The 26,861-nt window shown below is 47.0% G+C and overlaps 7 protein-coding genes across 7 annotated transcripts; 5 read left to right on the top strand and 2 right to left on the bottom strand.

Moving 5' to 3' along the window:
• The first annotated feature begins 348 nt into the window (after window positions 1-348).
• On the top strand, window positions 349-4,114 carry F4822DRAFT_82039 (DNA polymerase phi-domain-containing protein). The gene is made up of 3 exons (XM_051464027.1): window positions 349-1,495; window positions 1,548-1,944; window positions 2,026-4,114. Exons 1-3 carry the CDS (start codon window positions 487-489, stop codon window positions 3,701-3,703), a joined length of 3,084 nt encoding a protein of 1,027 aa, XP_051309356.1. The 5' UTR covers window positions 349-486; the 3' UTR covers window positions 3,704-4,114.
• Window positions 4,115-5,024: 910 nt separating this feature from the next.
• On the top strand, window positions 5,025-5,966 carry F4822DRAFT_434694 (uncharacterized protein; the record flags this gene model as incomplete). The annotated part of the gene is made up of 1 exon (XM_051462053.1): window positions 5,025-5,966. One exon carries the CDS (start codon window positions 5,025-5,027, stop codon window positions 5,964-5,966), a length of 942 nt encoding a protein of 313 aa, XP_051309357.1.
• A 637-nt stretch (window positions 5,967-6,603) lies between these two features.
• F4822DRAFT_440610 (HET-domain-containing protein) lies at window positions 6,604-9,061 on the top strand (the record flags this gene model as incomplete). Its single annotated transcript, XM_051462767.1, has 2 exons — window positions 6,604-8,367; window positions 8,421-9,061. The coding sequence occupies 2 exons, from the start codon at window positions 6,604-6,606 to the stop codon at window positions 8,814-8,816; spliced, it is 2,160 nt and encodes a 719-aa protein (XP_051309358.1). The 3' UTR covers window positions 8,817-9,061.
• Window positions 9,062-11,291: 2,230 nt separating this feature from the next.
• F4822DRAFT_82104 (uncharacterized protein) lies at window positions 11,292-14,382 on the top strand. The gene is made up of 5 exons (XM_051464028.1): window positions 11,292-12,863; window positions 12,919-13,040; window positions 13,098-13,129; window positions 13,185-13,868; window positions 13,924-14,382. Exons 1-5 carry the CDS (start codon window positions 11,905-11,907, stop codon window positions 14,173-14,175), a joined length of 2,049 nt encoding a protein of 682 aa, XP_051309359.1. The 5' UTR covers window positions 11,292-11,904; the 3' UTR covers window positions 14,176-14,382.
• F4822DRAFT_82108 (CwfJ C-terminus 1-domain-containing protein-like protein) lies at window positions 14,238-16,476 on the bottom strand. The gene is made up of 3 exons (XM_051464029.1): window positions 16,327-16,476; window positions 16,028-16,271; window positions 14,238-15,954 (listed from the first exon to the last, which is right to left on the bottom strand). Exons 1-3 carry the CDS (start codon window positions 16,338-16,340, stop codon window positions 14,590-14,592), a joined length of 1,623 nt encoding a protein of 540 aa, XP_051309360.1. The 5' UTR covers window positions 16,341-16,476; the 3' UTR covers window positions 14,238-14,589.
• Window positions 16,477-16,700: 224 nt separating this feature from the next.
• Window positions 16,701-24,936, top strand: F4822DRAFT_421088 (armadillo-type protein). Its single transcript, XM_051459759.1, has 2 exons — window positions 16,701-18,130; window positions 18,183-24,936. Exons 1-2 carry the CDS (start codon window positions 16,764-16,766, stop codon window positions 24,778-24,780), a joined length of 7,965 nt encoding a protein of 2,654 aa, XP_051309361.1. The 5' UTR covers window positions 16,701-16,763; the 3' UTR covers window positions 24,781-24,936.
• On the bottom strand, window positions 24,937-26,445 carry F4822DRAFT_421089 (DNL zinc finger-domain-containing protein). The gene has a single exon (XM_051459760.1). The coding sequence runs from the start codon at window positions 26,375-26,377 to the stop codon at window positions 25,235-25,237; it is 1,143 nt and encodes a 380-aa protein (XP_051309362.1). The 5' UTR covers window positions 26,378-26,445; the 3' UTR covers window positions 24,937-25,234.
• Window positions 26,446-26,861: the final 416 nt, after the last annotated feature.

A 26,861-nucleotide genomic window follows, 5' to 3' on the forward strand; every position in this document is an offset into this window, starting at 1 on the left:
GGAGAGAGGGTGAAATTGCTTTGGGATTCGCTGACTGCTAACGCGTTACTGTAGTTGTACTTAGGGGTTACTTAGATGCTTTATGATGGTAGCCCTAATAGGAGTCGAACCCAAATCTCAATTTCAGATCCTTTATTTTAAACACTGCTGAGAGTTTCGTATTAGTGATTGTAGTTGGCACTTAGGTAATTTTTACAGCGCGTCGCGTTTGGGTGGGGAAGATATAGCGTCACACTAAGACTGACCGCCTTCCTTCTTTGTGATAGAGTGGATACGTCTGTGGCAGAATTTTTCAATTACTGAACCAGTGGAAAAAAAAAAGTTGAATTTCATCGTTCATGTTCGTCGCATATTAACAGTGCCATAAGGATAACTTACCAAAACTCAATGAATTAAGTCCTTCTAATTTAATTTCCAAGAGAGGCTCACATACTTCCATCTCATCTCAAACGAACCTTCAAAACTAAGGGCGAAGTTTCATTCACAATGGGTAAACGAAAGCGCAGTTCTAACAACCAGTCTTCACAAAAAAAGGCAAAAGTCGATCAATTACTCACAAATGATGCCGAAACGTCAAACCTCGATCTGGAAAAGTCGCCATTCACCGAAGCTTTGAACGGGGAAGCTCGAAGGCGGGAAGCGAAAGTCTACGAATTACTCGGAAGTGCCGATGGCGACGAGCGCATCGCTGCTGCTGATGCACTTGTTACTGGTCTTCTAGCTTCGTCAGAAGAAGCTTTACAGAGACATCTCGATAATCGCCTCTTTCGTGGGCTTGCGAGTTCGCGGAATGCATCGCGTCTGGGGTTTAGTCTTGTTATCGCTGAGATCCTGAGTCAATTGTTCGGATCTAAGAAACCTGCTGAATCGAAGTATCCTGGATTGACGTTCGATAAGGTCCTGGATATTTTGGTGGAGAAGACTACGCCCAGTGGTCATGTTCCTGGACAGGAGGAGAGAGATTGCTATTTTGGTCGCTTGTTTGGTCTGCAGTGCTTTGTGGAAGCTCGGATCCTTTTCGATGAGAAATCGCGATGGCCGAAGGTTTTGGACTTGCTATTGGGGATGGCTGAGAAGAAGGTGTGGATGCGATCGCACTGTGGATGGGTGATTGTGGAGTCGCTACCTCAGATGGGACGGGAAAAAGCCGAGGAAACACTGCAGGGACTGTCAAACATCGGACTTGGGAAGACTGCGGAGGGAATTGGTATTTGGATGAGGGCGCGGAGTTGTTACCCCGATTTGAAAACGCCTGCGAAGCCTTGGCATGATCCTATGAACCCCGCTGTTCTTTCTGAAGTCGCACGAGTGCTGAAGGATAATGTGGCGCAAGATAATGGGGAGGATGCGGCAGTCACAAAAACTAAGCAAGCTGGCTGGACTGCTCAATTACACTTCGTATGGGACTTGATACTTGCAGTATTGATTGGGAAAGGGGAAAACGGGAAACAGAATGCGGATCAATTAAAGCTGTTCTGGACTACTGTGATTGATGGTAAGTTTACTCCTGGATGTGAACCTGCGGGGTTTCTAACGATTTCTCATAGATGGACTGTTCTCCAAAAACGCCTCTGATGCACAGAAGTTCAGGGGATTCGTCATCTTCCAGAAGTTTCTTCAAGGCTTTGCGGCGGAAAATCCGAAGCTGGTTAAGGAGCTTTTTACTCGTAATTTGATGAAATGCCTTATGAACCAGGCCGCAAAGGAGGATCGGTATCTTCATCGGGCTGCGCTGAAAAGCCTTCAGTCGATGGAGAAGGCCGTACAGACTTCACCTGAGTTACTGTTCCTAGTACTAAAAGAATTCCTTGGGAAACAAGGTGCTTACGACTTTGATCAACGGACGAACACTAAGACGATTGAGAATTTGCTGCAATGGGCTACTTCGGACAATGCGAAGAGTGTCTTGAAACTACTTCGAGATCCTATCGTTACCGCTAATGAGTAAGTCTCCCTTTTTTTCAATTTTAATTTTAATTTTCACTTTTATTTATTGGTGGCTTCATTGCTAACCATTATAAACAGGACGGCTGGCGAGCTTGAGAAGTTCAGGCAAATTTATGCCACTTACGTATCCAAATTGGCCATCCAGGCAAAATCGGTTCCCGAAACCTCCGGTGATGGCGATGATACTACGAACGTCGCGGAACTCGGCGTTAAGGAATTGGCAGCTTGCGCGTATTCAATTCAGCCACAATTCAAGCCGGATCTGTCCGAAAAATCAAGGGAGGTCTTCCGAAGACTACTTGCGTCCACGATTGGAAAGGTTATGAGGCGACGGGATGACGCTGAATACCTGTGCAATGCAGTCATTTCGGTTGAGCCTACGGCAGTGACCATGAGCGACGAAATCAAAGCCGAGCGAGATAGTGCACTGAAAGTTATGCGAAAACTCCTAAAAACAAGTAAGAAATCAGACAGCAAGAACAGTGGAGCATCGGCTGGTCTTGCGCTTCTGTATGCGATCACGATATTACAACTTTATGATGGTGTCCCGGACGCCATTAGTATTCTTCAGGACCTGGAGCGATGCTCCGAGATGATGAAGACTAAAGGTGGTGGGAGCTCGGAGCTTTTGGTGGAAATTTTGCTTGCATTGGTCTCTAGGCAATCACCTATGATGCGCCAGATTAGCGAGCAAGTTTTCGAGGCGTTTACTTCCCAAATATCACCCGAAGCTCTGCAGCTACTCACGGAGCCACTTGCTGCAGAGGAGAATGAGAAGGGGTACCAAGCGCTGTTTGAGAACCTCGAGGATGAAGATGTGGAGATGGATGATGCCGAAGATTCTGATTCCGAGGATGAGGATGAAGACGAGGCGGAGGACGTCGAGGAAGATGAAATCTCGGAGATTGGCTCGGATGTCGAGTTCGTTACTCTGAATGGTGCGGATGCGACCGGCGATGGTGAAGATGAAGATGAAGACGATGACGAGGATGAAGAGGAAGGGAGCGAGGACGAGAAGCAGGCAGAAGCTGACGCTAAAGAGCTTGCGGACCTAGACGACGCTCTAGCGAAAGTCCTGAAGAGCCATCGCTTGGACAAGGATAAAGACGCTGACTCATCGGATAACGACTCGGACATGACAGACTCCGAAATGATGGCATTAGACGACAAGCTCGTCGAAGTCTTCAAGCAGAGGGCAAAGAATACAGGCAAGAAAAAGGAGAAGAAGGATGCCAAGGAATCGGTCGTAATGTTCAAACACCGCATTCTGGATTTCCTTGCTCTTTACGCCAAGCACGAGGCTGCTAATGCGCTGGCTTTCGAATTACTGCTGCCTCTGTTGGAGGTCGTACGAACTACCACGGCTAAGCCACTCGCTAATAAGGCTGCCTTAGCGATCGAGAATTTCTCGAAAGCTTTCAAGAAAGCTCGGACTAGCGCGGATGTGAAATCGGATGCCAAGCAGATCGATTCTGCGGCACAGTTCGAACTCTTAGAGAAAATACATCGGGAGACCGCGAAGGATATATCACACGCCTACGGACGTGCGGCATCAACGGCTAGCCTGCTTGTTGCGTCAAGTTTATTGGCGGTGAATCGAGATCGGGAGAATGTTGATGGTGTTAATGCTTTATACGCCCAAACATTTAGCAAATGCCAGAAGGGTGAAGTTAAAGTGCAAGGATTCTTCTTCTCTGACTGGATAAACTGGGGGATGGGGCATGCGGCCAATGCACATGGTTCGGTACCGGTATAGGCTCTTTCCTGCGTGCTTCCCGGCCTATGTGCTTCTCGGGTTGTGGTGTAGTCATGGCCGAAGAAGAGGAAGTATGGGAATATCGAGGCGACGAGAATGATAGGTAGTTGGGGAACGGAATAGCTCACGAAGACCCTCATTGGTGGTAGCAAACTATACTTACGTACACATGCCTTAGTGAACGTGCGTACGACACTGCATGTGATGTATGGGCATAATTACCTAGGTAGGTGTGTATCTATATAGGTAATTGATGACACCAAGTTATCCGTGGCTACTAATATATTGGTGTTTAGAATTGATAGGGGATTGCTAAACCCTGTATGTATGTTTACGCTTTAGCTCCTATGGATTGGTCCGATCTCAAGATCGTAGATGTCTGGGTAGCTATGCATATGTATAATCTTTAAGGTAATGTTTTCGAATATGGCTTCGCTTGCGCATTGTGATTAGCAATGGCCCGAATTTAAACTGTATTGCATCTTCATTGGTTTGAATGAAGATCTCCTTAGCTAATTAGAGAGCGCAGGTCGATTTTTTTGTGTTGTGTCTTCCAAACTTTCATGAAAAGACAAGGCTGTGGAAACGAGTTGCTCAACTCTGCACATGCAGCCCACATGCCCTGCTGCCGTACCACTTGCCCCTTATTGATTACCATGCAGCTGCCTAGGTACCTATTATCTTGGGCAGCCACGGCCCGCATTTTTCGGCATTTGCGGTACCTACCTACCGACATGAACTGGTCTGCGAAACAGGTTATGCTATTGGTTAGAAGGTATACAGTATCATACTGTCTAATCTGAACAGTGGCATCTTTTGTTTAAACTTCAAACTCTTGTCTACATAGGTATACGGGCTTCTGCAGCTAAAAGGCCGACCCGCTGCGTGCAACTACGCCGCCATTATCAGGTACCTACCTACCTATCTCGCTCCCATGTATAAGGAAATGGACAAAAGGAAATATGAGAAATGACCATACCGGCAACCGCAGATAAGTTGTACGCCTAATCTTCAAAATTCCCAAACCTCTGTACAACTCCAGAGTTTTGGATGAGAATATTTCATGGAATATATTCCTATTCACCGTATCTCCCCGAATCCGTTATTAGAATCCACACGGGTTATTTATCGGCGCACGTCGGCCCAACTTGTGCTTTTAGGTATATATCAGGGGTATCATTGTGGCTTCATATAATGGGCGTATGTGCAACTCATCAAAAGCTTACTCTTCAATCATGATCGCCCTACTTGTCCCTATATATCGAGCACAGCGCTTCTTCCAGAGGCCCAGTAGTGGATCAAAGTCGTTTCCTTCCTAAGGATGTCGGATCGTATAACGCCGTCGTTTGAGTCTGGCCCATCAATTGGGAATTACGTCACCGTCAGAGTTTCTACGCGCGCTGATGGGAAAGCCTTAATAACGTGTCCTTGGCCCGGTTGTGATGAACAGTACATGACACTTGGGCCTTTCTATAACCATATAATGACGACCCATTGGGAGCTAGGGGACTGGCTCAGGGGAAATATGAGTCAACTGGAACGGCTTCTCGCTTGTAATTTGCACGTTGGCAGAGTAGACTCTCCGTCCAGCAACCCGGCGTTATCCCGGCCCCCAAATAACAACGGTTCTAGTTACCTATTCCCAGACATTGGCCCCAGCTTAATTGCAGCGAACCCCCCCTATTCGCATATGCCTCAAGGGGGTAGACTCGGGACGGGCGATTGTCGGACCCGGCGATTAGTTCCAGATGCTCTCCAGCGACAGTTTCCTACGGGAGGATCGCTTTCGGCCGTCTCAACTTATGCTACCCGATCCCCGCCTGGGTCAGACTCCCACCAAGCCACACCTCAAAGGCGTAGATTCCCGATGGGTTCTATGCACTCCCAGCCCCAGCCCCAGCCCCAACCTCAGCAATTCGCCATGGCTGCACAGCAGCAGTGGCCTCCTTCCACAGAAGAACCCCCCTCAACGATCTCGTCTTACCCTACCCAAATCCCAGCTTCGTCGAACCCCGACTACTACAACCAACCTAGGCTCCAGAGGCGTGCATATGATACCTATTCTGCTCAGCACGAGCCCCAGCAGCTTACTACAAGTGTACCGCAACAATGGCCTTCTATCAGAAGTGCTCCCTCAGCAACCATGTCTGATTATACCCGATCTTTGACAACGCCTGACAATGGCGTGGATTTCTCGTTTGACTACTCTCTCCTTTCAGATCGTGATAATTGGTTTACCTCGCCGGCTGGATCTTCGAATTAAGCAACGGAGAGCCTAGGAACCATCACTATAGGTTTAGGTCGTGATTAGGATGACAGAACTCTCGACTGATCCTTGTATCTGTAATTGGGTGGAAGGCAACATTATGTTATGATGAATTAAGCATTGGTGCTTAGATACCCCTTATCTTGCTAAGCCATTTCGAGACTGGCGCCTTTCCGACTCCACGGCAATCACAAACATGGCTCATGCTAATTCGTGGGGTTTCATCGTGGATGGTGGAGAAAAGATGTACTGGGTATATGTACAAGGTAGATCAGCAGGGGCGTTTATTACACCGTCAGATTGCACATTGAAATGTAGCACATAGGAGTTTGCTTAGAGGTTAACGAGAAAGGGGTTCCGGGAAAGATATTGAAGAATTAGTAACGTCTACCTTATTTTTGTTAATATAATACGTCACGTTTTTATTCAGTTAGGGTGAACACCAAAACTCAACATGATGATCAGTGAGACTAACCTGTAGTTGCAACGCTAGATACAGGATGCATAAGGCCGCATTCGGACATCGCGTTGGGCTTCTTTTGCGAAAACCCGATTCCGAATCTTTCGTATGAAGGCCCGCTCGGTCGTTGTATGACACCAGGAGGGTTCCTTTCATTTGCACCACAGCTAAGAGATGTTAGCAAATTTGTCGAAGTTGGCTTTCAGAGTAGCCAAATCCATTCCCTGTCGGAGGACGGCCTCAATTTCCGCTCAAGAGTGCTCCACGCTCAAAACGCCTCTATATGCCCCCCTTAGCCGAGACCAACCTCACGTGAGATTTATCAAGATTCTACCTTCTGATACCGACGACCAACCAGTGAGCTGTCTGCTTGAAACCGTCAGACTCACGCCAAACATTCGTTACTCCGCATTATCATACGTTTGGGGCGATCCCAAGGTGACTAAGGATATCATAGTCAACGGTGTCACGGTACCCGTGACTACCAACCTTGAATCTGCATTATGGCATTTCAGGAAGTTTGGCTTCCCAGGAAGTCGGAGCCAGGCAGTTGAAAGTCAGCGGCTCTGGGTAGACGCCGTTTGCATCGACCAGAAGGATATTCCGGAGCGCAATTCCCAGGTGACCCTAATGGGGTCAATATTCAGCAATGCCGCATCGGTTTTCTCGTGGCTTGGGCATCCTGGAGCAGATCATGTTGATGTTGGGCTTCAAATAGTCCGTCGAATCGCATACGAAACGACTCATGTGATTGGTATCAAGCAGGGTGACTTTGATGAAGATCCGAAATATCATGAGAAACTTGAAACAGGCTTTGAATGGTTGGTGTCCTTTCTAGGTCCCCTGCTCGATGAGGCCAAGCTTGGCGAAATCAACCTCCGCAAATCCAAACTCAATAGATCTGCGTTTACGCCGAAGTGGAAGGCGTTGGAGGCTTTCAATCTCAGCAATTATTGGAAGAGAATATGGATCATCCAGGAGATGGCTCTAGCGAGATCTCCTAAGGATCATTGGTTCGTGTGCGGTAGCGATGCGATCACCTTCGAAGAACTGGAAGCATTCAACTCCTTTATGCGTTCCATTTATCGGCTGCCCTGGCCGGGACCTGCGAGATATGGTTATTTCTGGATCGTTTTCGCTGATAAAATCCAATTATTCAATCCGACCGCTATGAAACGTATAACATGGTTGAAAGAATCTAGGCGGGCTGAAAATCCAGAGAAACCCCAATTTTTGGAGATATGTCTAGTGATGAAAAACGCGTTTGCGACGGATCCTCGGGATTATGTGTATGGAATGCTGGGGTTACACGCCAACAATATCGTACCGGATTACGCGAAGCCCGTAAAGGAGGTGTATCTCGATTGCGTCTTGAGTGATGGGACCGCAAATACAGAAAATATCTGTCTTCAATATTCCGGTAGGGGGAATTTTTCAAAAGGGGACCATGACCTTCCGTCATGGTTACCGGACTTGAGCTTGAAAGACATGGTGGTGGATTGTAGGGACGTGCGTGATACAAACGAACGCCACGACAAGGGACTGTTGGGCGCAGATCTCCAACCCCCTCAAATAATTCAGCGCAGGATTCTCCGGACTCAGGGGGCGGTCTGTGGTCGCGTAGAGCGCATCAAGCGTCTTCGATTCGACTCGGACATCGTCACGAATAGCAAGAGATTATATGAGCTTTCTGTTGAATATCTCTTCGAATTTGTTGGTGTCGGAAATGTTCTAGATAGTATAGAAAAGATGCCATTGCAGGAGTTGATAGACGTGCTAGATTGGCGGCAAAAGGACTCAAGGAAGACAGTATCATCGTTCTTCTCCATGAAGTTTCCTCAGTTAAAGTTATCTGTAGTATCCTGGCGATACCTTTATATACTTTTCCATTATGGGAAGGAAATGGAAGAGAGAAGATTCGGCTTATCCATTCCTGATGTGCGCCACCCCCGCCATTCCGCCAAGATTGCAACACTAATCAAACAATACAGGAGGGACCATTCCACATACGTGATTTCTTGATTCACTGTCTTGTTAGACACTTTCATGTAATGGAAGACGAAGACGAAGAGAATCAGAAATTGTTATGGGACCAGTCGCGCGTCGAGCTCGAGATGCTCTTTATTAGAAGTAATGGCATGGTTCTTTTCAAAACTGACAGAGGTCACCTGGGTATCGGGCCTCCTAACCTGCAGCCCGGAGATCTTGTCTGCGCCGTTGGTCGGTGCACCCTTCCCGTCATACTGAGAAAACAAGAATCACCAGGGGTCGATAAATTGCAATTTGAACATATGGGAACCTGTTATGTTCAAGGTTTATCTGATGGAGAGCCGGCCGGCATGGTTAAGAGAGGAGAAGTGAATACCGAGGCGTTTGATATACGCTGAAGAGTTTAATCTCACCTAAGGCCAGCTGGATTCGTAGGCCGGTAAGATCCGAGATACCTAGCTGAGACGCTGGACCTTGTGTGACACGCTGCCCATTTTTCACTGCTTTGCCTCGGGTATACTGTGGGTAGTAGGAGCATTTAAGAATTAATAAACACAGCTATTTTTTATATTTATAGTAACTACCGCCTCGAGCCTCAATTCCCGAGACAACTTAGCCATCACATATGACGTACCCAAGTACCCAGGTACCTAGGTAGTTTTTATTCAATTCACTTGGTTCATGGTTTTCAACCCGTATATAACATCAAGACGTATAATATCCGATCCATTGAATGGGTCTTATATGAGGTTTACCATGGATGTGAACTCTGTGAATAAACTGCTCAGCGCCTACTTTAATAAGCCACATATTAAATCTAGAGATTTCGACTACTAGGTATCTACTGATTGTCAATGAACGACGAGCTACGGGGACATTATCGACCTGACCGTGCATGTTCGGGCTCCTAGCTTGAATTTCGGCGTAGAAGTTTCCGGATTGCGCTTTACATCCCATATCATTTCGTCGGCTTTAAGATGAATGTTATGTACAAACGGAGCTACTTTTCAGCCGCAACCCCAGCTCCGGCCAACCGTCCACAGCATGAATTTTCCGCACCGGACTTACAGTACCGGGGTTACCCCCACAGCCGGGTATTTCCGCCGGTACTTTGGAACTTTTAATAGTCCAACTGGGTAATCATTACTCCCTTTCGTAGAATATAGAGAATCCGTTAGACGAGTGATTGATATATTTTCAAAGTATAGAATTACAGTCCAACACTCCAGAACTCGGCTTAAATATCTACCATTAGTCATTGTAATTCTTACAAATCTTCATACCTTTATTATTTCAACCTACGTAAATGCAGCCGGAGGTGACTCGGCGTATTAGCTATCAACCAGCCGGGCTGAGGCTGTCTAGAAATTATGGTAGTATGACCTTCTGATATGACGATATAATCTGCATTTCTAGCGGTGACTGAGAGCCGGCGCCGCATATCGACTGATGAAAACCCCCTTTCAGCTCGAATTAGTTCGGGATTCGGGGCGAATATCTAATCAACTAGAAGAAAAAGTATGGCGGGGTACATATTGCAATGCGCCATTTCGAGGGGCAAAAGAAAACGACTTCGATCTTCGATGTACCAACATACGAATTCATAAATTTACCAGCTTAGGAGATGTCGCAGAAACTCTGAAGTTTCCCTTAAACTGCAATTTTCTTCGGTTGCTACCCATTCCTCTGCGTCTCAGCCTTCGGCTTTACCGGGGAATATGACAAAGCTATGCAGCCAGAGTTTTCACTACGTAACAATTATCAACATAAAATACTGAGTATATCACCTCAGAACTAGATTTTCAGAACTCGACAAAAAAGTCTGAGCTTGATCTCTATACCTCCGTCACGTTTCCCGACTACATTCGTTTTGCTTATGCCTAGAGAATAAATATCTTTTTTTTTTTTTCTTTTTTTTCTGACGTTAATTTTCGTCTTCTTTCCCGCTCGACCAAGAGGCGTCGAGCGTCGACATGTCGTCTACTGGACGTCACGTCTCAATCAATATGATTTTGGACGGGACGCTTAAATTTGTTTGTCCCTGTTGTGACGTACCGCCATTCTGCAAGGGTGGGAATTTTATTAACCACTTGGAAAGAGTTCACGGGTCGTTATTGAATTGGCTTCGTGGGGGTCCTAACCAGATGGTACAGTGCCAAGCTTCTCACATGAGCTATGGTGTAACGAATCCCACGTCCAGCGGTTCACCTTCGCCTCATCACCCAAACTTAGAGAGGTTCCCGAGCCCTAGTCCTAGTCACCCGCTTCTCGCCGCTGGCTTCGAACCAAACGCAACGCATTTTACTTACCGCAACTCGACCACACTCCAAGGCGATAGCCTTGAGGCTGCCTTTCAGCCATCACAAGGGTATATGATTCCTTCACATACTCCCACAAGGGGCGGCCCCGCACTGACACCTTATGTCGGACAGTCCTGGACTGTAGCGAACCGCGGTCCGACTTTGACTCCTAACGTCGGATTGACTTCGCTGTGTGCGCCTCCGATCACCACCGACAACACTTATTATATCGATGGCCGCCTTTCGGAGACCAAGCTGTGATAAAGGAGCGACTCATTCGCGAATCGTGGATACGAGGCTGGGTATTCTAGACGGATCGTTTTTGGAGGATTTTATCATTTGGATAGCATCATCTTAGTATCTTGATACTTTGCGATGTATTTATCAAAAAAGAGACTTAACTAGATAGATAGAAATATCTAGGTAGATATGAATATAATGATTTTTTTTCCTTTAAAAAAAGCCAACTATAGAATATTCAATGCATTTAATTGTACATGTGTGTGTGTGTGCCCAAGCCATAGTGATTTATATTATAGAACCCTGAGCAAATGAGTACCTACCGACCTACCTAGGTACATATTTAGATGCATGTTGCGGCAATAATCTGTTTTACCTTTGGATAATTTGGATATGCTTTTATTTCGTTACTAAGGAGCTTTCATCTAGTGGCTCGCTGCCACGTTGCGGATATGAACGATTGAATGGTTTACATACTATCAACTTCCATTTTTCCCTAAGGGTCTAGGACGTGTCTCGGATTGATGAGCTGAAATCTTCATTGGGTTAAAGCAGAATGTTCACCTCTTCTATAACGTCAGTGGAGCCAACAGCCTTGCTTCTGCCAATTTTGCTTTTCCTCTACGTGATTGCGCGAAGGCTGGCGTATCGTGAGACATGTACGACGCCACTGATGCGGAGTTCGGTGTCTTCGTGGGGGAATCGTCGTGGTTTCCACGCAGGAAATTAATACACCGCTCCCGATGTCCACGATCTTGTCTGATTCGGTGGTGAAAGCCTCGTGGGGTTTTATGCATGATGGCGTTGCGCAATCCGGGTCCCTGCCTTCGTGGTTCTTGATATATATTCATTGGATCATCTCATCCCCGCCCCCTTTTCATCATCTCATTTAATCCGCATTTACTTCTACGCGACAGAATAGGCTGGGTTTGAAAAAACACTCAAAATGAGTGTAGGGGACCTAATCCCGCAACTAGCGGGCCTCTCGCATCACTTACTGGGCTCGCGACCGGTTGGACTCGGTGGACAGAATTTCACACACTGCTGCCTGCTGGCTCTAAACGACTCACTGACTATTGGTTCTGATGGCAACCTATCATACGCGCAAACCTCATTCGTGGCGCCCGGAGTCGCGATCGAGGATTTCGAAGCCGCAGTTCAAAACGATGACTTTCCATGCGGCGCGACCTTTAGCGGGGACATGAGCGGAGCGCCAGTAGTCCGGGTCCCATACCACTGGTGTGAGAGACAGTGTCCCGGATGGGAAATTTCGAATACAGACGCCATGCAGCAATGGATCGGGCCTTTGGTACAATTCATCGTACCCAGCCTCGCATTCTGCACCAACGTCCCGCGAAACCGTAAACTCGCCATCCCGGAAATCGTCTTCAAAGCTCACCCACGCACTCTGATCGGTTTCATGACATATTGGATTCGGCTGTTGGGTGCTGTTATTCTTATGACGATTGATACGGTAGTCTGGCTCGCGATTTGCTTCGCGTTCGCGGGACCTATGTTGTTGAGCGCTATGTATGAATATGCGCTTGATCGGAAGGTTCTTGAGTTTATGTCTCCGACTGATGGGAAGCCGCCGGATATTTCTGTTCGGTTGAAGGCACAGTTATTGCTTTCTGTTGTCGTTGGGAATATTCGAATGGCTACGCTTGAGAAGGATGAGTTGCCAAATCCTAGGCCTGGGCGACATGATAGTGCTATATCGGCCGACTTGGAGAGGAAATTACCTGCTCGGGGTCGCACGTTGAGCAAATTCGTACATAATAGTGTTTTTAAGAGGGTTATGGTTATGGTTGATGAATACGAAGCGGCTAAGGCGGCTGGACGGCGTAATGATGAGGTTGTCACTTTGTCGACGAAACTCAAGGCTCTCCTGAATTCCCAAGCAAGGTAATTCCTTCGTCTTCGAAATGAGCGACGAATAGCAAACTGATATTTGATACAGTTTCGGGTCGGCTGTTGGAGCGCCTGTCTTGTTTTTCTTAGGAGGCTTCATTTACACCGTTCTGGACTCCGATAGTAGCTTAGGCGACAACGATACCGCACACGCACTTGCGTTTGGATTGTGTGAGTGGCTTCTAACCAGAATTTCTAGTTGTTGTGCTTGCTAACGGTTGCTTGCAGGGTGGATGGTGATTCCATACCTTGCTATTATCGTATGTATCTATTTAGCAGGCGCCCGATGAACACTACTGACCCTATATGATATAGTCTTGCGCAATGTTAGCATCCAACAGCCCCAGCACACTCGACGGAATCGTATACGACGGCGGCACCACCGCCCTAGAGGACGAATACGGAGTTAGCTTCTGGGGTGGATACGTTAAGAAGATCAAAACATACAAAGGCATCGGAACCATGATAAAACAGCTAGAAGGTTACAGCCCGATCGAAACTGCCTTCGAAGGCCGCTTCAAAACCGTAAAACTCTGGAAGCGCGGACTAAACAAGCGTGAATGGATACAAGAAGCGATCAGCGAGTACGCAATCTCATCCGCCTACCGAGGAACAACCCGGATATCCCCGATCGAACTGCGTAAAATGCTCAGCTTGAACTTTATCGACTGCTTCTACGTCTTCGTATGCTCGCTCTTTGCGGTGCTGGTACCTTGCTGCCTCGCATTCCTCGTTTCGTTCACGACCCCTCAAGCAGGGCTCTCCTGTCGGAGTCTTACGTATCTCGTCTATGCCATTAGCCAAGTCTGTGAGATGGCGTTGTGGACTTGTGCTGCGAGATTGAGGATTCGGTATGGCACGAGATGGTCCGAGACGAACCCGATGGCGAAGCGGATATGTTGGTGGGGTCAGGTATTTGTGGGTTTCTTTTCGATATTTGCAGCGGTTGGGGGTACGTCTATGCAGTTGCTGGGTGTTTATCGCAGTTGCGCATGCGAGGTGAGGACCATACACTGATTCCGGTTAATGATATAGTTGACTAACATGTTGAAAGGTGCCTGTGAGATATTGGCCACGACTAAACGACCCTGAAGCCTATATCGTTCTGAGCGATAACTCCGCCGAAGACATCGAAGCGGCACAACGTTGGTGGACTATCACCGGTAGCACAGGTGTGGGAATCGTCGGGATTGTGTGCGCGCTCGCATGGTGGCACCAAAGGCGGCTTCGGAAGGTGTTTCGGGATGAAGCCGATAAGCTAGACAATATAGTAGACGAGCCAATAGTGAGGCGCCCAGAATGGTAGGAACGGCTAGAGTCAGTATCAGATAATGTGAAACGAATCTGAAGGTATTTTTTCTTTATAACTCAAATGCATTCTCCTTTGGGCTCAATAGCCAGAACTCAACGCAAACTACCTTTAGTGTACAATATACATAAAGGTGATAAATGCTTCGCGATAATATGCCGAGATGGCGACAAATGCAACCCTTCGCCCATACACATCGAGCAGCCTTAAATCAATCGCGAGTGTAGATTCCGCGAATATCTGGCCACCGACTTAGGTAGGCAGATATAAAAGTATCGCCTCGGATGCGTCATCTCTTTAGATATGCTTGATGCTTTCCCGAACTCCACAACAAATGATAAAAAATCAAACGCGGGTATCAATCGTTTCCCATCCAGTAACGCCACTCCCAAAAATGCTCTCGATCTAAGTCTAAGTTAAAGTGAAATCCCAGGGTTTAAAAGCGACCTTGAACCTCTCAGCGTCTTCCGTCTCGTCCTTAACGAGTTGAACGACATCCTGCCAATTGGCTCGGTCTTCTAGTCCGAGAAGCTTTGCCATAACCCGACGGCCAAACTGAAGGTCAAAGCGAATCTTTCCATCGAAACGCATAATTAACTCCTTGCTTTGGATGCCAGTGTCACTATCATCGGTCCAAACCCAAAGTCGAAAGAAGTCGGATGTCTCATCAACGCCGGATTCTATGTTTGCTTCTTCAAACGGCGGGTATTGTTGGTTCTGAGCCTCCACCTTGAATCCTGCCTCAACAAGACCTTTCCGAATCAGATCAACGGGTACGGGGATAAATTGCCAATGATCATGGATGCCAGATTGTCGACTAATCTCAAATGTTACTGCGCCCAACTTGAACTTGGACTGTGTCGCAACCATTGCTTGCATAGCCTCCTTGAAGCGCACCATCTCCTGATAAGTCTTATCCGCCTCTGCGCCCATTGAGCGAAGAGTAGGTTCATGAGGGAGGGGAATGATGAGTTGGTGACTCGGGAATGAGAGACCCAAGGAAGCGAATGTATCGGAGCTAGGCAGTGGTCCCTTAGCTGTGGTGACGTATGAATCATCTCCTATGGAGCAAATCATATGTGTCTCCACATTCTGGTTGCTGAGACAGAAGAAACATCGATCGGGACCGGGAGGGGGCGGGCGATCCTTTCGGCGGCGGGTGCGGCGGTCATTGCCGCGGTAACCATGGCCATGTTGGTCTTCGCCATCGGTAGGCGCGGGTCGTTTCTTGATATTGGTTCTGGGGATAAACGGGGAAGCAGTGCTCCCGGCGGGTATGGGACCGGATGACTCGCCGGGCACAAGATTGAAGGCATACATGGCCTTTGCCTTTGCAGAGTTGCCATAAGAAGCAAGTGAGATGAACCGTGTAATAGGATGTTGATCGGAGTCGGGGTTGGCGGGTAGGTGGAAGAAAGGTTCCCGCTCATAGAAAAAGTCTACTGGCGAGACTGACAAATGGTAACGCGGCTTAAGAGTAGCGCATAACTCAGCGACCTCTTCGGTGCTTATAATCGCATTTCGACCCTCAGCACTAGGAGCCTTGCTAGAATGTTCCCATACCTTCGAAGGCCAGCAAGTCGTGAGCAAGATGTCGGCGGTATTAGCGCCACGTAGTATTTTAGCATCGTCGGCGGTGTGGAAAGGGAGATGTTGGTCTTTAGACGGGCCAGCGATAATGGCGTTGTCGGGGGCGCCTCCTAACACTACGATTCGGATTCCCTCCGAGGTCTTGGTGACGCTGCGCTTCGCAAGGAAATGAAGATTTTCGCAGAGCTGTAAACAAATTTTAGTTAGCTACTTCTAGGACACATATCTCAATCGTTGGGAAATGAGTGTTTGGACATACATCTTCATCCTTCTCAATCCGCTCAATAACGCGCTCGGGCAACGGGATTGTGCCTACTGTGAAGTAGGTGGAGAACGGTACGTGAATATCGCCATTAAGAAGTTTCGAGATCGTATCATCGTCTTGATCGGCACCGAATAGGTCGCCTGCTATAATGGCAAAGGCGAAGTTTTGCTTCTCGTGTAGCGTTGCGAGCTTCTGGAAGACGAGCTCTAATTTGCCATTCAGGCTACCTAGAACAACGCTTATGTTTTCGTTAGATGCTAGCTAAATGGGACTCGTTAGAATTATTTACTTACATCTTGGAAGCCATGATAAAGCAAAGATTGAGCTGATCAAGTCGTGCGAAAGCTGATCAAAGCTCAACCTCCAATCGGAGGTTTATTAAGTTGTTGTTTGGATTGGGAGATGTTAAGGATGAGATGAAGATGCGACGAAGATTAATTTCTAGGTGAGCTCGCGCTAAAAGAGCTACCCCAGACCCATTGAAGACAGTGCCTGCTGTTAAAAAAAACCAGGAAGGTACCTAGGTACATCAGTACGCTAACCCAATATGGTATATCCACCTGCATTATCGCGTTATCTTAGCGTAAAAGATTAAAAAAAAAGTTGCGACCGAGAGTCTTTGGTTGTGATTTATGTGGGACAAGAATCCAAGACTTCTAGGAATCAACTACAAGAACAGCAACAGCGGCAAGCGGTTTCTCTACCACGGTAGGGAACTACGGCTGTCAAGATGCGTTCAACACAATCGGGACGTATAGTCAAGTCCCGAAGAGGAAATACAGGAATTCAGAAGAACCATAGATGGGAATCTTTTACGACCAAAATCTCCAAGCTCCATTCCCTCGATCCTCTTCGCAAAGTACGACGACATGACCTCGAAACCGAAAGCCTCGATACCACAACCTCTTATTTTCGCAATGGCATGGAAAAGTGGGCAGATACCAATATCTCCAGAGAGTTCACCTCTTTCCGACGAGAAGTTCGACCTTTCTGCGACAGTCTACCACAAATCCTACACTTCGAGGACAAGATCATGGAATTACTAGCCAAATACATTTCGGCGCACGAGGCAGAATCGCTGGAACCTCTCCTAGACCTCCTTACAGCTTTAGCACATGACCTTGGGACACGCTTCGAGAAGCATTACCAAACCTCCTTATCATTGCTCACCGGAATCGCGAGCAAACCCCAAGATGCCGCGGTTATTGAATGGACCTTTGGTTGCTTGGCCTTTCTATTTAAATATCTGTCGAAGCTCCTGATCCCAGATATTCGACCGACATTTGATGCTCTAGCACCACTGCTGGGTAAAGCTCGGACTCCTCCGCACATTGCCCGATTCGCTGCTGAAGCATTAAGTTTCTTGGTCAAGAAAGCAGCCGCACCTGCAAACCGAGAGAAAGCTCTGCTGCCGTTGGTTGAACATGCAAGACAGGATCTGGAAGCTAGTAGGGAGAATAAACAGTTCGGATTGTACCATCACGGACTTATGACCATGTTTGCGGAAGCTATCAAAGGTCAAGGGCGTGGCATGCACACTAGTGGTCCCGAAATCATCAAGTCGCTAATCGCGTCTGTCCCGGATGAGGAATGCATTTCTTCAGATCCCGTAACGTGGACTGACCTCGTCTGTGGCGTACTTGTTAGCATTGTACATCATACGACATCCGAAACGTTCGAGTCTGTTCCGAAATCTATAGTCGAAGTAGCTACCAACGATTCACGGCGTGGCGAATATCCTTTACGCAATTGCCTGTACGTCCGACTATTAGGAACAATATGCGGCGTTCGAAAAGGTACCCGAATTGCAGACTGGTCAACAATACTAAGTTGTCTATTAGAGTCTTTGAAGGCACTCATGAAGGCCGAGAATGACTTCGAAAAAATCGATTCATCTGCCATATGGCAACAACTTATGGTTAACATTGCTATTGTGTGGCAGCAAGCGCCGATAGATTCTATCATTCCATATATCACTGATTTCACGAATATAATGACACGAGAGCCTTTGATGAGATGGTTTATACCCTTCTGCTCATATTTTTCCGATCTTGATTCTACCAGGTTTCGCAGCCTTTTACTCAAACAATTCCAAAAGTAAGTAATCTCTAACCGTTTGCCGTGCATGATTATTAATATTGGGGAAAAGATTTGTTGTGACACATTGGTCTGAGAGTCCTAATGAGGAGATGCTGTGTATTTTACTACCCCGAATGGTAAAATCGAATGCACTTCCTTCAGCCACAGACGCCGACAGTTTTTCATTGCCCCAATCCTGGCAAGACCAAATTGTCACCAAATTCGAACGACTCGAAATTTCCCCTTTTCCTGAGCAAGGAAATTCAACTGGATATGATAAAGATCCCAAAACATGGCGCGACAAATGTTTACCCAAATATTCGGCTCTTCTCCACGTATTAGAAGCTACGAGCGTGCGTCCTTCAACAAATGGACCGATCGCAGAGCTACTATTAAGAAAATTAAAACTGGCCCTGAAGCCCTCCCAGTCCTTGGCCAGCGAAGAGGCACATTTCATTGTTAGCCAAGGGTTTTCTGCATACCTACGACTGAGCAAGGCTACTGGGCAGATTGATGGTTCCCTAGAGCCGTTGCTAAAAGCGGCAACCCCTCGCTATCGGCTACTCACTGGGTTCTTAGAGTCAATGATTGCCTATGAAGAACAACTCAGTCACAAGAAGAGCCCCCACTCACAGAGCGAGAGGAGTTCCAGCGAGGAAGATGAAGACCCATTCATGAAGAGTCTCATTGAAAATCTATGCAATCCCTCGCATCAGCACCGATTAGCCTCCTTGAAATTGCTCAATCGACTTGATACCGCTTCCGATGAGTTAGATTCACTGGCTACAATGATCCAGGCGGAGGAAACTCCATTGGAGTTACAGAATGTCCGGCTTCTTTCGCTCCATATTCGAAAGTTGGGAGCAAACTATTCTCAACTCAGCAAGGACTCCTGGCTTCGGCGTGCGATTCCTTCATTCCTCTTTGGGCAAATGACGGTACGCTTAACTCCAGTTTGGGATACCGCGGTAGAAGCGCTACGACAAATTAGTGAAGCGAAATCCGGTGAAGAGGCCATATCTAACATTGCATTTGACTGGCTTGATGTCCCCTCTAAGCGATGGGATGGGCCACCGAAGGAAGCCACTGGCTCATCAAATGCCGGTGCGACAGATTTCGAATGTCTAAATCTATCAAAGTTGTATAGGCGAGCTCAAGAAGCGGAGCATGTGCTGAAATCCTCTTCCGAAATTATGCTAGAGAGTTTTGAGGAGAGCCAGACTCTCGTCCCTGTTACACCTCCTAACGCGAGGTCTCAAGCACTCAAAGTATTTTCCGCTGCACCTAGCATAGCAGAGAAACGATCTCGGAAATTAGTTCCCTATTTACTATCATGGGCGAAAGATTCCGATGAGCAGGATGAAGTGGGGCAACTCGACCAATTAACTGGTGCATCATGGTCTCTCTTTGATAAGAAAGCCCTCCTTGGAGTCTTCGCGCAATTTACGAATCCCAAAGTATTGTACCAGAGCCACCATGTATATGATACCCTACTTGAGTTACTTGCCAATGGTGATATAGAGGTTCAGAAATCTTCCCTCAAGGCCATCTTCACTTGGAAACAAGAAGGCGTCAAACCTTTTCAGGAGAATCTAGAGTACCTTCTTGACGAAGCCCGGTTTAAGAACGAACTAACTGTCTTATTCCAAGGCGATCAACAGATTCAGCCAGAACAGCGACCTGAAATGATGCCTGTGTTACTTAGGTTGCTCTATGGAAGAACAATTTCGAAGAAAGGTGCTGCTAGTGGACGTCATGGTCTCCACGCAACTAGACTTGCTGTCTTGAGGCAGCTTAGTCTCGAAGATATGGGGGAATTCCTTGACGTCGCTCTTGGCGACCTCCGTGGGGTTAGGGTTATTGACGACACCCAAGTACGTGACGATATTGTTAACGACGAACTGCTCACTGTACGAAAACAAGTCGGCTTCCTCAATATGATGGAGGCCATGATCAACGAAATGGGGACTGGTGTTCTACCTTTCACCGATAAGATTCTCAATGCGGTACTCTACTGTCTTGTATTCTCTTCACGGCGTTTAAACCAGACCAGCGAGGATACGGAAGATAACGCAACTGCGCAGAGCTCTCTATTGCGAGTTGTTAGAGGCACTTCACTAAAATGCTTGGTTACACTTCTCCGGAATGCCCCTGGCTTTGACTGGACTCCTTACAAAGATACATTCATTAAAGAAGTCGTTAGCCCCCGTATAGATAAGCTTCCGTCCGAGACGACTCAAGGCGTATCTGGTGTCCTTCAGTTCCTCTCCACGTTGTCGCAAATCCCAAGAACCGCTTTCTTCCTCTCCGTCGATAACCAGATCATTGAAAAATTGATGGAGTGCTTGAAACTAGAGAAGACCAAGGACGAGGTTCAGATATTTGCGTTAGGCATCGTGCGCAGTCTAGCAGACCTCTCCCAACAACCGGCAGCGCAATCCGAGTTCAATGAACTAATCCAAGAAGAAATTTTGGAACCCAATATCAATGTTATCCTAGAAAGCATTAGCGTCGTGCTCAAGTCTCAGGGTGACGTTGGAAGAGATCTACTCATGGCATGTGTCGAGACAATAGTAGAACTGTCTCCCATCATACAACAGTCAGTTCATGTTACCGATCTTGTTGATATTTCGGTTTCCCTCCTTAACCAGCCTTCCCGGCGCGTTAATCCGAAAGCCAAGGGCCTTGTGCTCTCTATGCTTAAAAACTTCATTAGGCTGGCGGGAGACGATCTTCAGACCGAATTGAGAAATCACATTTATTCAACAATATCGTCGCTATATGGCTTTTTCAGGGACAGAGTTAACCGACAAGCACTTTCGAATGTGTTGGCCGTATTATACCCTAATGACCCATTATTTCTTGAGCTGTCTACGCTCTGCGCTGATATCAATTCCTATGATAGTAGCCGCATCGATGAGCCAGATTATGAGAAACGATTGGCGGCTTTTAACACCATTTCACAACCGAGAGACACGCCTTTCACGGCACGGGATTGGGAACCTCTGATATATAACATGACTTTTTATATCAAACATGATGAGGAGTATGGCATATTGTCTGCGAACTCGGCCGATGGTCTGTGCAAGTTCATCGAGGCAGCAGCATGCTCAAAAGCTGAAGAACAAGTCAAATTCTATGATATGCTATCCAATATTTTGATGCCCGCCTTATACTCTAACGCGCGAGAGCCATCGGAGACAGTGAGACGAGAAACAGTGAGAGTGTTCGGATTTTTAGTGTCGCGGATGCCATCCTGGTCTCCGATCGCTGATCTTGTGGCGATCAACCCCAAACCAGACGAGGAGGACCCAGACCCGAGCTTCTTCAATAACGTTCTTAGCCCCGCGACGGCGAGACAAATGCGAGCTCTCCAGCTATTGTCTAAAGCAAATCACCACACGCCGCTGAACAGCAAAAACTTGACCCATTTCTTCATACCTCTTCTCGAGCACTTTATCTTCGGTCGAGAGGAGGGAAGTGATGATCATGGCGTTGGTGCCCAAGCAGCAACAACGATTGCTGATATAGCCTCCTCTCTAGAGTGGCCTCAATATCGTGCCACATTCCGCCGGTATATCGGCTACATCGAGTCGAAGCCAGAACTTCAAAAGCAATTGATCAGACTTCTGGGCAAGTTCGTGGACACTCTTGCGACAGCAGCTTCAGAGAAAAATCAAGATGCAATGGATGTCGACTCTACAGCTCCGATGGCGAAATCCAAGTTGGCGACGACAATGCCCGCACATGAGAAATTAAACGAAGACGTTCTGACCAACATCCTGCCGCCTCTTCTAGAGTATATCCACGAGAAAGACGAAACCACAGTCAGCTCTCGTGTTCCTATCGGTATTATCATTGTGAAGATTCTGAAGGTGCTTCCGGTAGAATCGCTTAACCAGAAACTCCCTGGTGTGCTTACTGATATTTGCCACATTCTACGAAGCAAGGCATGGGAGTCTCGAGAGATGGCGCGAAGCACGCTCTCAACCATGACATCCCTTCTAGGATCGTCTTATTTTGGGTTCGTTCTCAATGAACTCCGAGGTGCTCTCGTTAGAGGATATCAACTCCACGTGTTATCTTATACGATGCATACAATTCTAGTCAATGTAATTCCCCAATTCAAGCCCGGGGACCTTGACTATTGCCTTGATAAGATTGTTAGCGTTATTATGGACGATATTTTCGGCGTCGTGGGCCTGGAAAAAGAAGCAGAAGAGTACGTCAGCAAGATGAAGGAAGTTAAGAGCAGTAAGAGTCAAGATTCCATGGAACTTATCGCTCGAACCGCTTCTATCAACCATCTTGTTGATCTTGTGCGGCCTCTTCAGTCACTCTTGCTTGAAAAGCTTGACCTGCGTATGGTGCGAAAGATTGATGACTTGTTGTCTAGGATCGCTTCCGGCTTATTCGGGAACTCCGCTGCTGATAGTCGAGATACCTTAGTATTCTGCTACGAGGTTATCCAGGAAGTATATGAAAGCGAAAAGCCACGTGCAGAACTGAAATTGGATCCGAAATTGAGGCGATACCTCATTCAAAAGGGCGCTAACAAGAGCGGCGACCGTAGCACAACCAGTAAATACACATACAAACTAGTGCGATTTGCTGTTGATGTGCTACGGTCCGTGCTGAAAAAATACGACAACATTCGCAATGCCGTCAACATTTCCGGATTTATACCGATCCTTGGTGATGCTCTAGTTGGAGGCGAAGAAGAAGTTAAGATAGCGACTTTCAAGCTTCTAACTATTCTCGTAAAGGTTCCATTCAAGACCGACGAATCCACGAAACTTTACAAGGTCGCGTCAAAGGAAGCCTCCAAATGTATGTCGACTTCTACGTCAACTGCAACGGACCTTGCCCAGAGCGCTTTGAAACTCATGTCCGTCATCATCAGAGACCGTCGTGATGTTGTGGTCAAAGATGCTGCCGTCGACATACTTCTCAATAAGGTCAAAGACGATTTAACAGAGCCTCTCTATCGACATGTCACATTTAACTTCTTGCGATCGATACTTGATCGCAAAGTTGAAACTGCTACGGTCTACGATACTCTAGACTACGTGGGAGGCATCATGATCACCAATGACGACAAAGATACACGGGATCTAGCCCGGGGTGCCTTCTTCCAGTTCCTCCGCGATTATCCTCAGAAGAAAAACCGGTGGGCTAAACAACTTAGCTTTATCGTCGCGAATTTGAAGTACGAAAGGGAAGGAGGTCGTCTTTCGGTTATGGAAGTTGTACATCTTCTATTGATGAAGTCGGCTGATGACTTTGTCCAGGAGGTTGCTACAACCTGCTTCATTCCGCTAGTCTTCGTCTTGGTAAATGATGACAGCGAAAAATGTCGCTTGGCTGCTGGTGAACTCATCAAGGAAGTATTCCGGAAAGCAGATAAAGAACGAACCTCGAAATTTTTAACGCTCATGCGATCCTGGACGGAGCAAGATGACAATCCTTCGGTGCTGCAATTGGCGATTCAAGCATTTGCTCTTTACTTTGAGGCTCGGGATCCTGCACCAAGGGACCGCAAAGACCTAGACCTCTTATTAGAGACAGCAGCTAATGTCTTGAACAATTACTCGACTTTTGCAAAAGATTCGGAGTTGATCAACACAATCCTCCAAATGGTACCTATAGTCATAGAGAAGCACCCGTCAATTACGCTGGCGCACGAACGATTATGGCAATCTGTCTCAATTCCTCTGACACATCCGGACCCTAATGTCAAACTCTCAAGTGTGCGTCTATTGCGGATTTATTTGACCGATTTCAATGAGAATAATAAAGGTGCCAATAACGCCCAGACCATCCTCGGGTCGCACGGCCTTCAATTACAGCAACAAATGGTTGGTCAATTAACACTTTATGCTGTCGGTGTTCTTGGCCCCGCACCTATCAAAAGATGGAAAAAGAGAATGCAAAGGAAGAATAGTACGTCTCTTGATGCGATCAATGAAGTGGTATCTTCTCGAGAAAGCCCAGCGGACCTAGATGAAACCTTGGCTACTGAAGTTAGTAGGATCATTTTGATGCTCAGCAAGTTCCTGGATGTTGGGTCATCAGATGAAGAATCTGCCAGCAGCGATGCGGAAGGTTCTGAAGAGGACGAAGAGGAAGAATGGGGTGGCATTGATGCGGAAGAAGAGAACACGCATAAAATCACTCTTCATACGCTATTCGTGTGGCTTTCCGAAATTCTGGTTGAGGAAACACGACCGAACGCCCGTGCGCTCATACCTAAAGTGGCTGCATTAGACATTTTGTCGATCCTTACTTCAACATTACCCGACTCAGTATTGCGCCCCTCTTTCAATATTCTCCTCACACCATTACACCATCTCACTAACCCCTCAATTCCTACACCATTTTCGCTCGACGAAGTCTTTAAGACGCGACATGAGGGAATAAAGACCAAAGCCGGCGAGGTCATGGATCTACTGCAGAAGAAATTCGGTACTGCTGAATATACCAAAGAATTACTCGCAGTGCGGGAGCGAGCTAGAAGTCGTCGTGAGAATAGGTCTAAGAAGAGGAAGATTGAAGCTGTTACACAGCCAGAGCGGTTCGGGAAGTGGAAGAAGGGCCGTCTTGAGAAGAAGGTTAAGAGGAGAAAGGAGAAGGGACAGCAGAATAGGAACAGGAGGAGAGAGTACTAAGACATGCGTATCATTATCAAGAGATATTGATCTCCATTTTTGGCGTATTTGGTTCAAAATAGAGGATGGGAAAATACCCAATTACCTAGGTAGCTATACTAGCGTTATATAAAAATGCTAGTCGTAAAATGATCATTTATTTTACTTAATTTGATTAGAAGTCATTAACCGTGCTATGTTGATCCTAACATGTCGCCATTTAAGAACTCGGAGTCGATCTAAGGCGATAAATCATACGCCTTCGTATTTTCTGCTGTACATATGCTTTCCTCTGCTTTAAGGCTTAAGTTACTTCCGGTACACCTGAACCATGTATATTATTTGCATTTTTTCTTTTGTATATTGAATTGCGCTACGAGCTAAGGCACGAGCAATGAATCACCCTCAAAGATTGACCACGATAACTTCGGTATAATACATTATTTCCAAAATGGAGTGCTTCAGGCTTTTTATATCAAGAAGGAATCACGGTATATATACGCTTTTGACGGCTCCCCCAATTCTTTTTGCGCGGAGCAAGGGGCGAAGCGGAGGAGGAGACTCTGTGTTTCCGAATGGGTGGCTTAAGGTAGTCCAGTTCTTCGGGCTTCTCTAGAGGACGCCATAGTTCGGGATCGCCTTTTACTGCGATTTTTCGGATGCCTTTGAACGGGTTCGCTGGTTCTCGGTCCCACTTGTAAGACACGGTTTTGGGGGGTTGTAGGCTGTCCCCTAGGGCCGCGAGCTTTTCGAAGAAATGTTTGTCTTCTCGCTTTAGAGTCCACCTACTTGTTTTGTCCACGATCTCACCGTTTGAGGCTTTTTGCGATGCGTCTTCTAGGGGTTCACGGGATTCTATATATCTGAACCGGGGAAATTTTCTGTTGGTAGCTTCGTTGTTGTTAGGTTTGTGGTCCTGACTGTTCCGGGAAGTTGATTCTGTCGAGTATTTACGCCGTGTCGACGGTACTTCTTTTGTGGGTTTGGTGGCGCTGGGTGACGGAGGGGTAGCTACATTTCCGTGCGGCGAAATGGGCTGATACGGGAGCCCATTTTCTTTTCGATATTTTTTCACGTTTTCTTCATGCTCTTCTAAGAGATCGTACCAAGTTCGCTCCTCGTCATCGGTGTCTCGTTTCGTCGTAGTTCCGTCTTCCCAGAATTCAACGTCGCCGTCTTCACCAAGAGTTCCTCGTTTCACTAGTTGACCCTTTTCCCGCATGAGGTCCTCGACTGTGATTTTGCGATCCCCAAAGATGTTGAGATGGTCGCTGATTATGTGTCGGTTTCGGCAGGATGGACAGGTGATGAGGACGGATCCTTGGTGATATCCTTGTTTCGATATGTGGTGGGTTGAGCGGTCGCCGCAAGGCACGCATGTGAGCGTCAACTCATAATGGGGTTCGGAGAGCTTTCGCGACTTCTGCTCGGATGGCGATGTTTCTGACTTCGCGAGTGTCTGGTTACGGGGCTTCGGTATATTGTGGGCAAATCGACGGGTAGCCGGTTGTGAGGTTCGAGGGAGGCAGGAATAGGGTCGGAGTATACGAGGAGTTACTCCCCTTGAAGAACGTAAGATTGGATTGAATAAGAGGCTCGATATTGATTTAGACGCCATTTCCTATAGTTAGGAGAGAAAAAAAGAAGATTGGATTTTAGACGTCGAGCCTTCGATAGTACGAGACGAGAAGGCAAATTACGCAATCTATAGAATTTGGTTGCACCATAATATCTAATCGATAAGGTTCGATAAGAGGACACCCCTGCATGTCTTCCGGAAGCATGCTTCCACAGCATTACGTCTGTGGCTAGGCACGGATTGGCGGGGCATAGACCCACATTTATCGCGTTTGCCCTGCCGCCTAAGCAATTCGTCCCTTCCATGATCACTAAAGCTCCCAGTCGACTTATGACGCCGAAGTGCAAGTACGGCCTTACATACCTACGCCTCACCTATAGTTGTGGTGGAAACAGCAACTTCGACATTCCCTATCGTGCTTGCATCGCGTCTTTGTGGCTCATTACATATACATATGCAATACGTCCAATCAAACCCGACGCTTTCTCAATCTTCTTTCCCTCAACATGTTCTTCACATGTAA

Source organism: Hypoxylon trugodes, assembly GCF_022578975.1.
Source record: "Hypoxylon trugodes strain CBS 135444 unplaced genomic scaffold F4822scaffold_11, whole genome shotgun sequence".
NCBI lineage: Eukaryota > Fungi > Ascomycota > Sordariomycetes > Xylariales > Hypoxylaceae > Hypoxylon > Hypoxylon trugodes.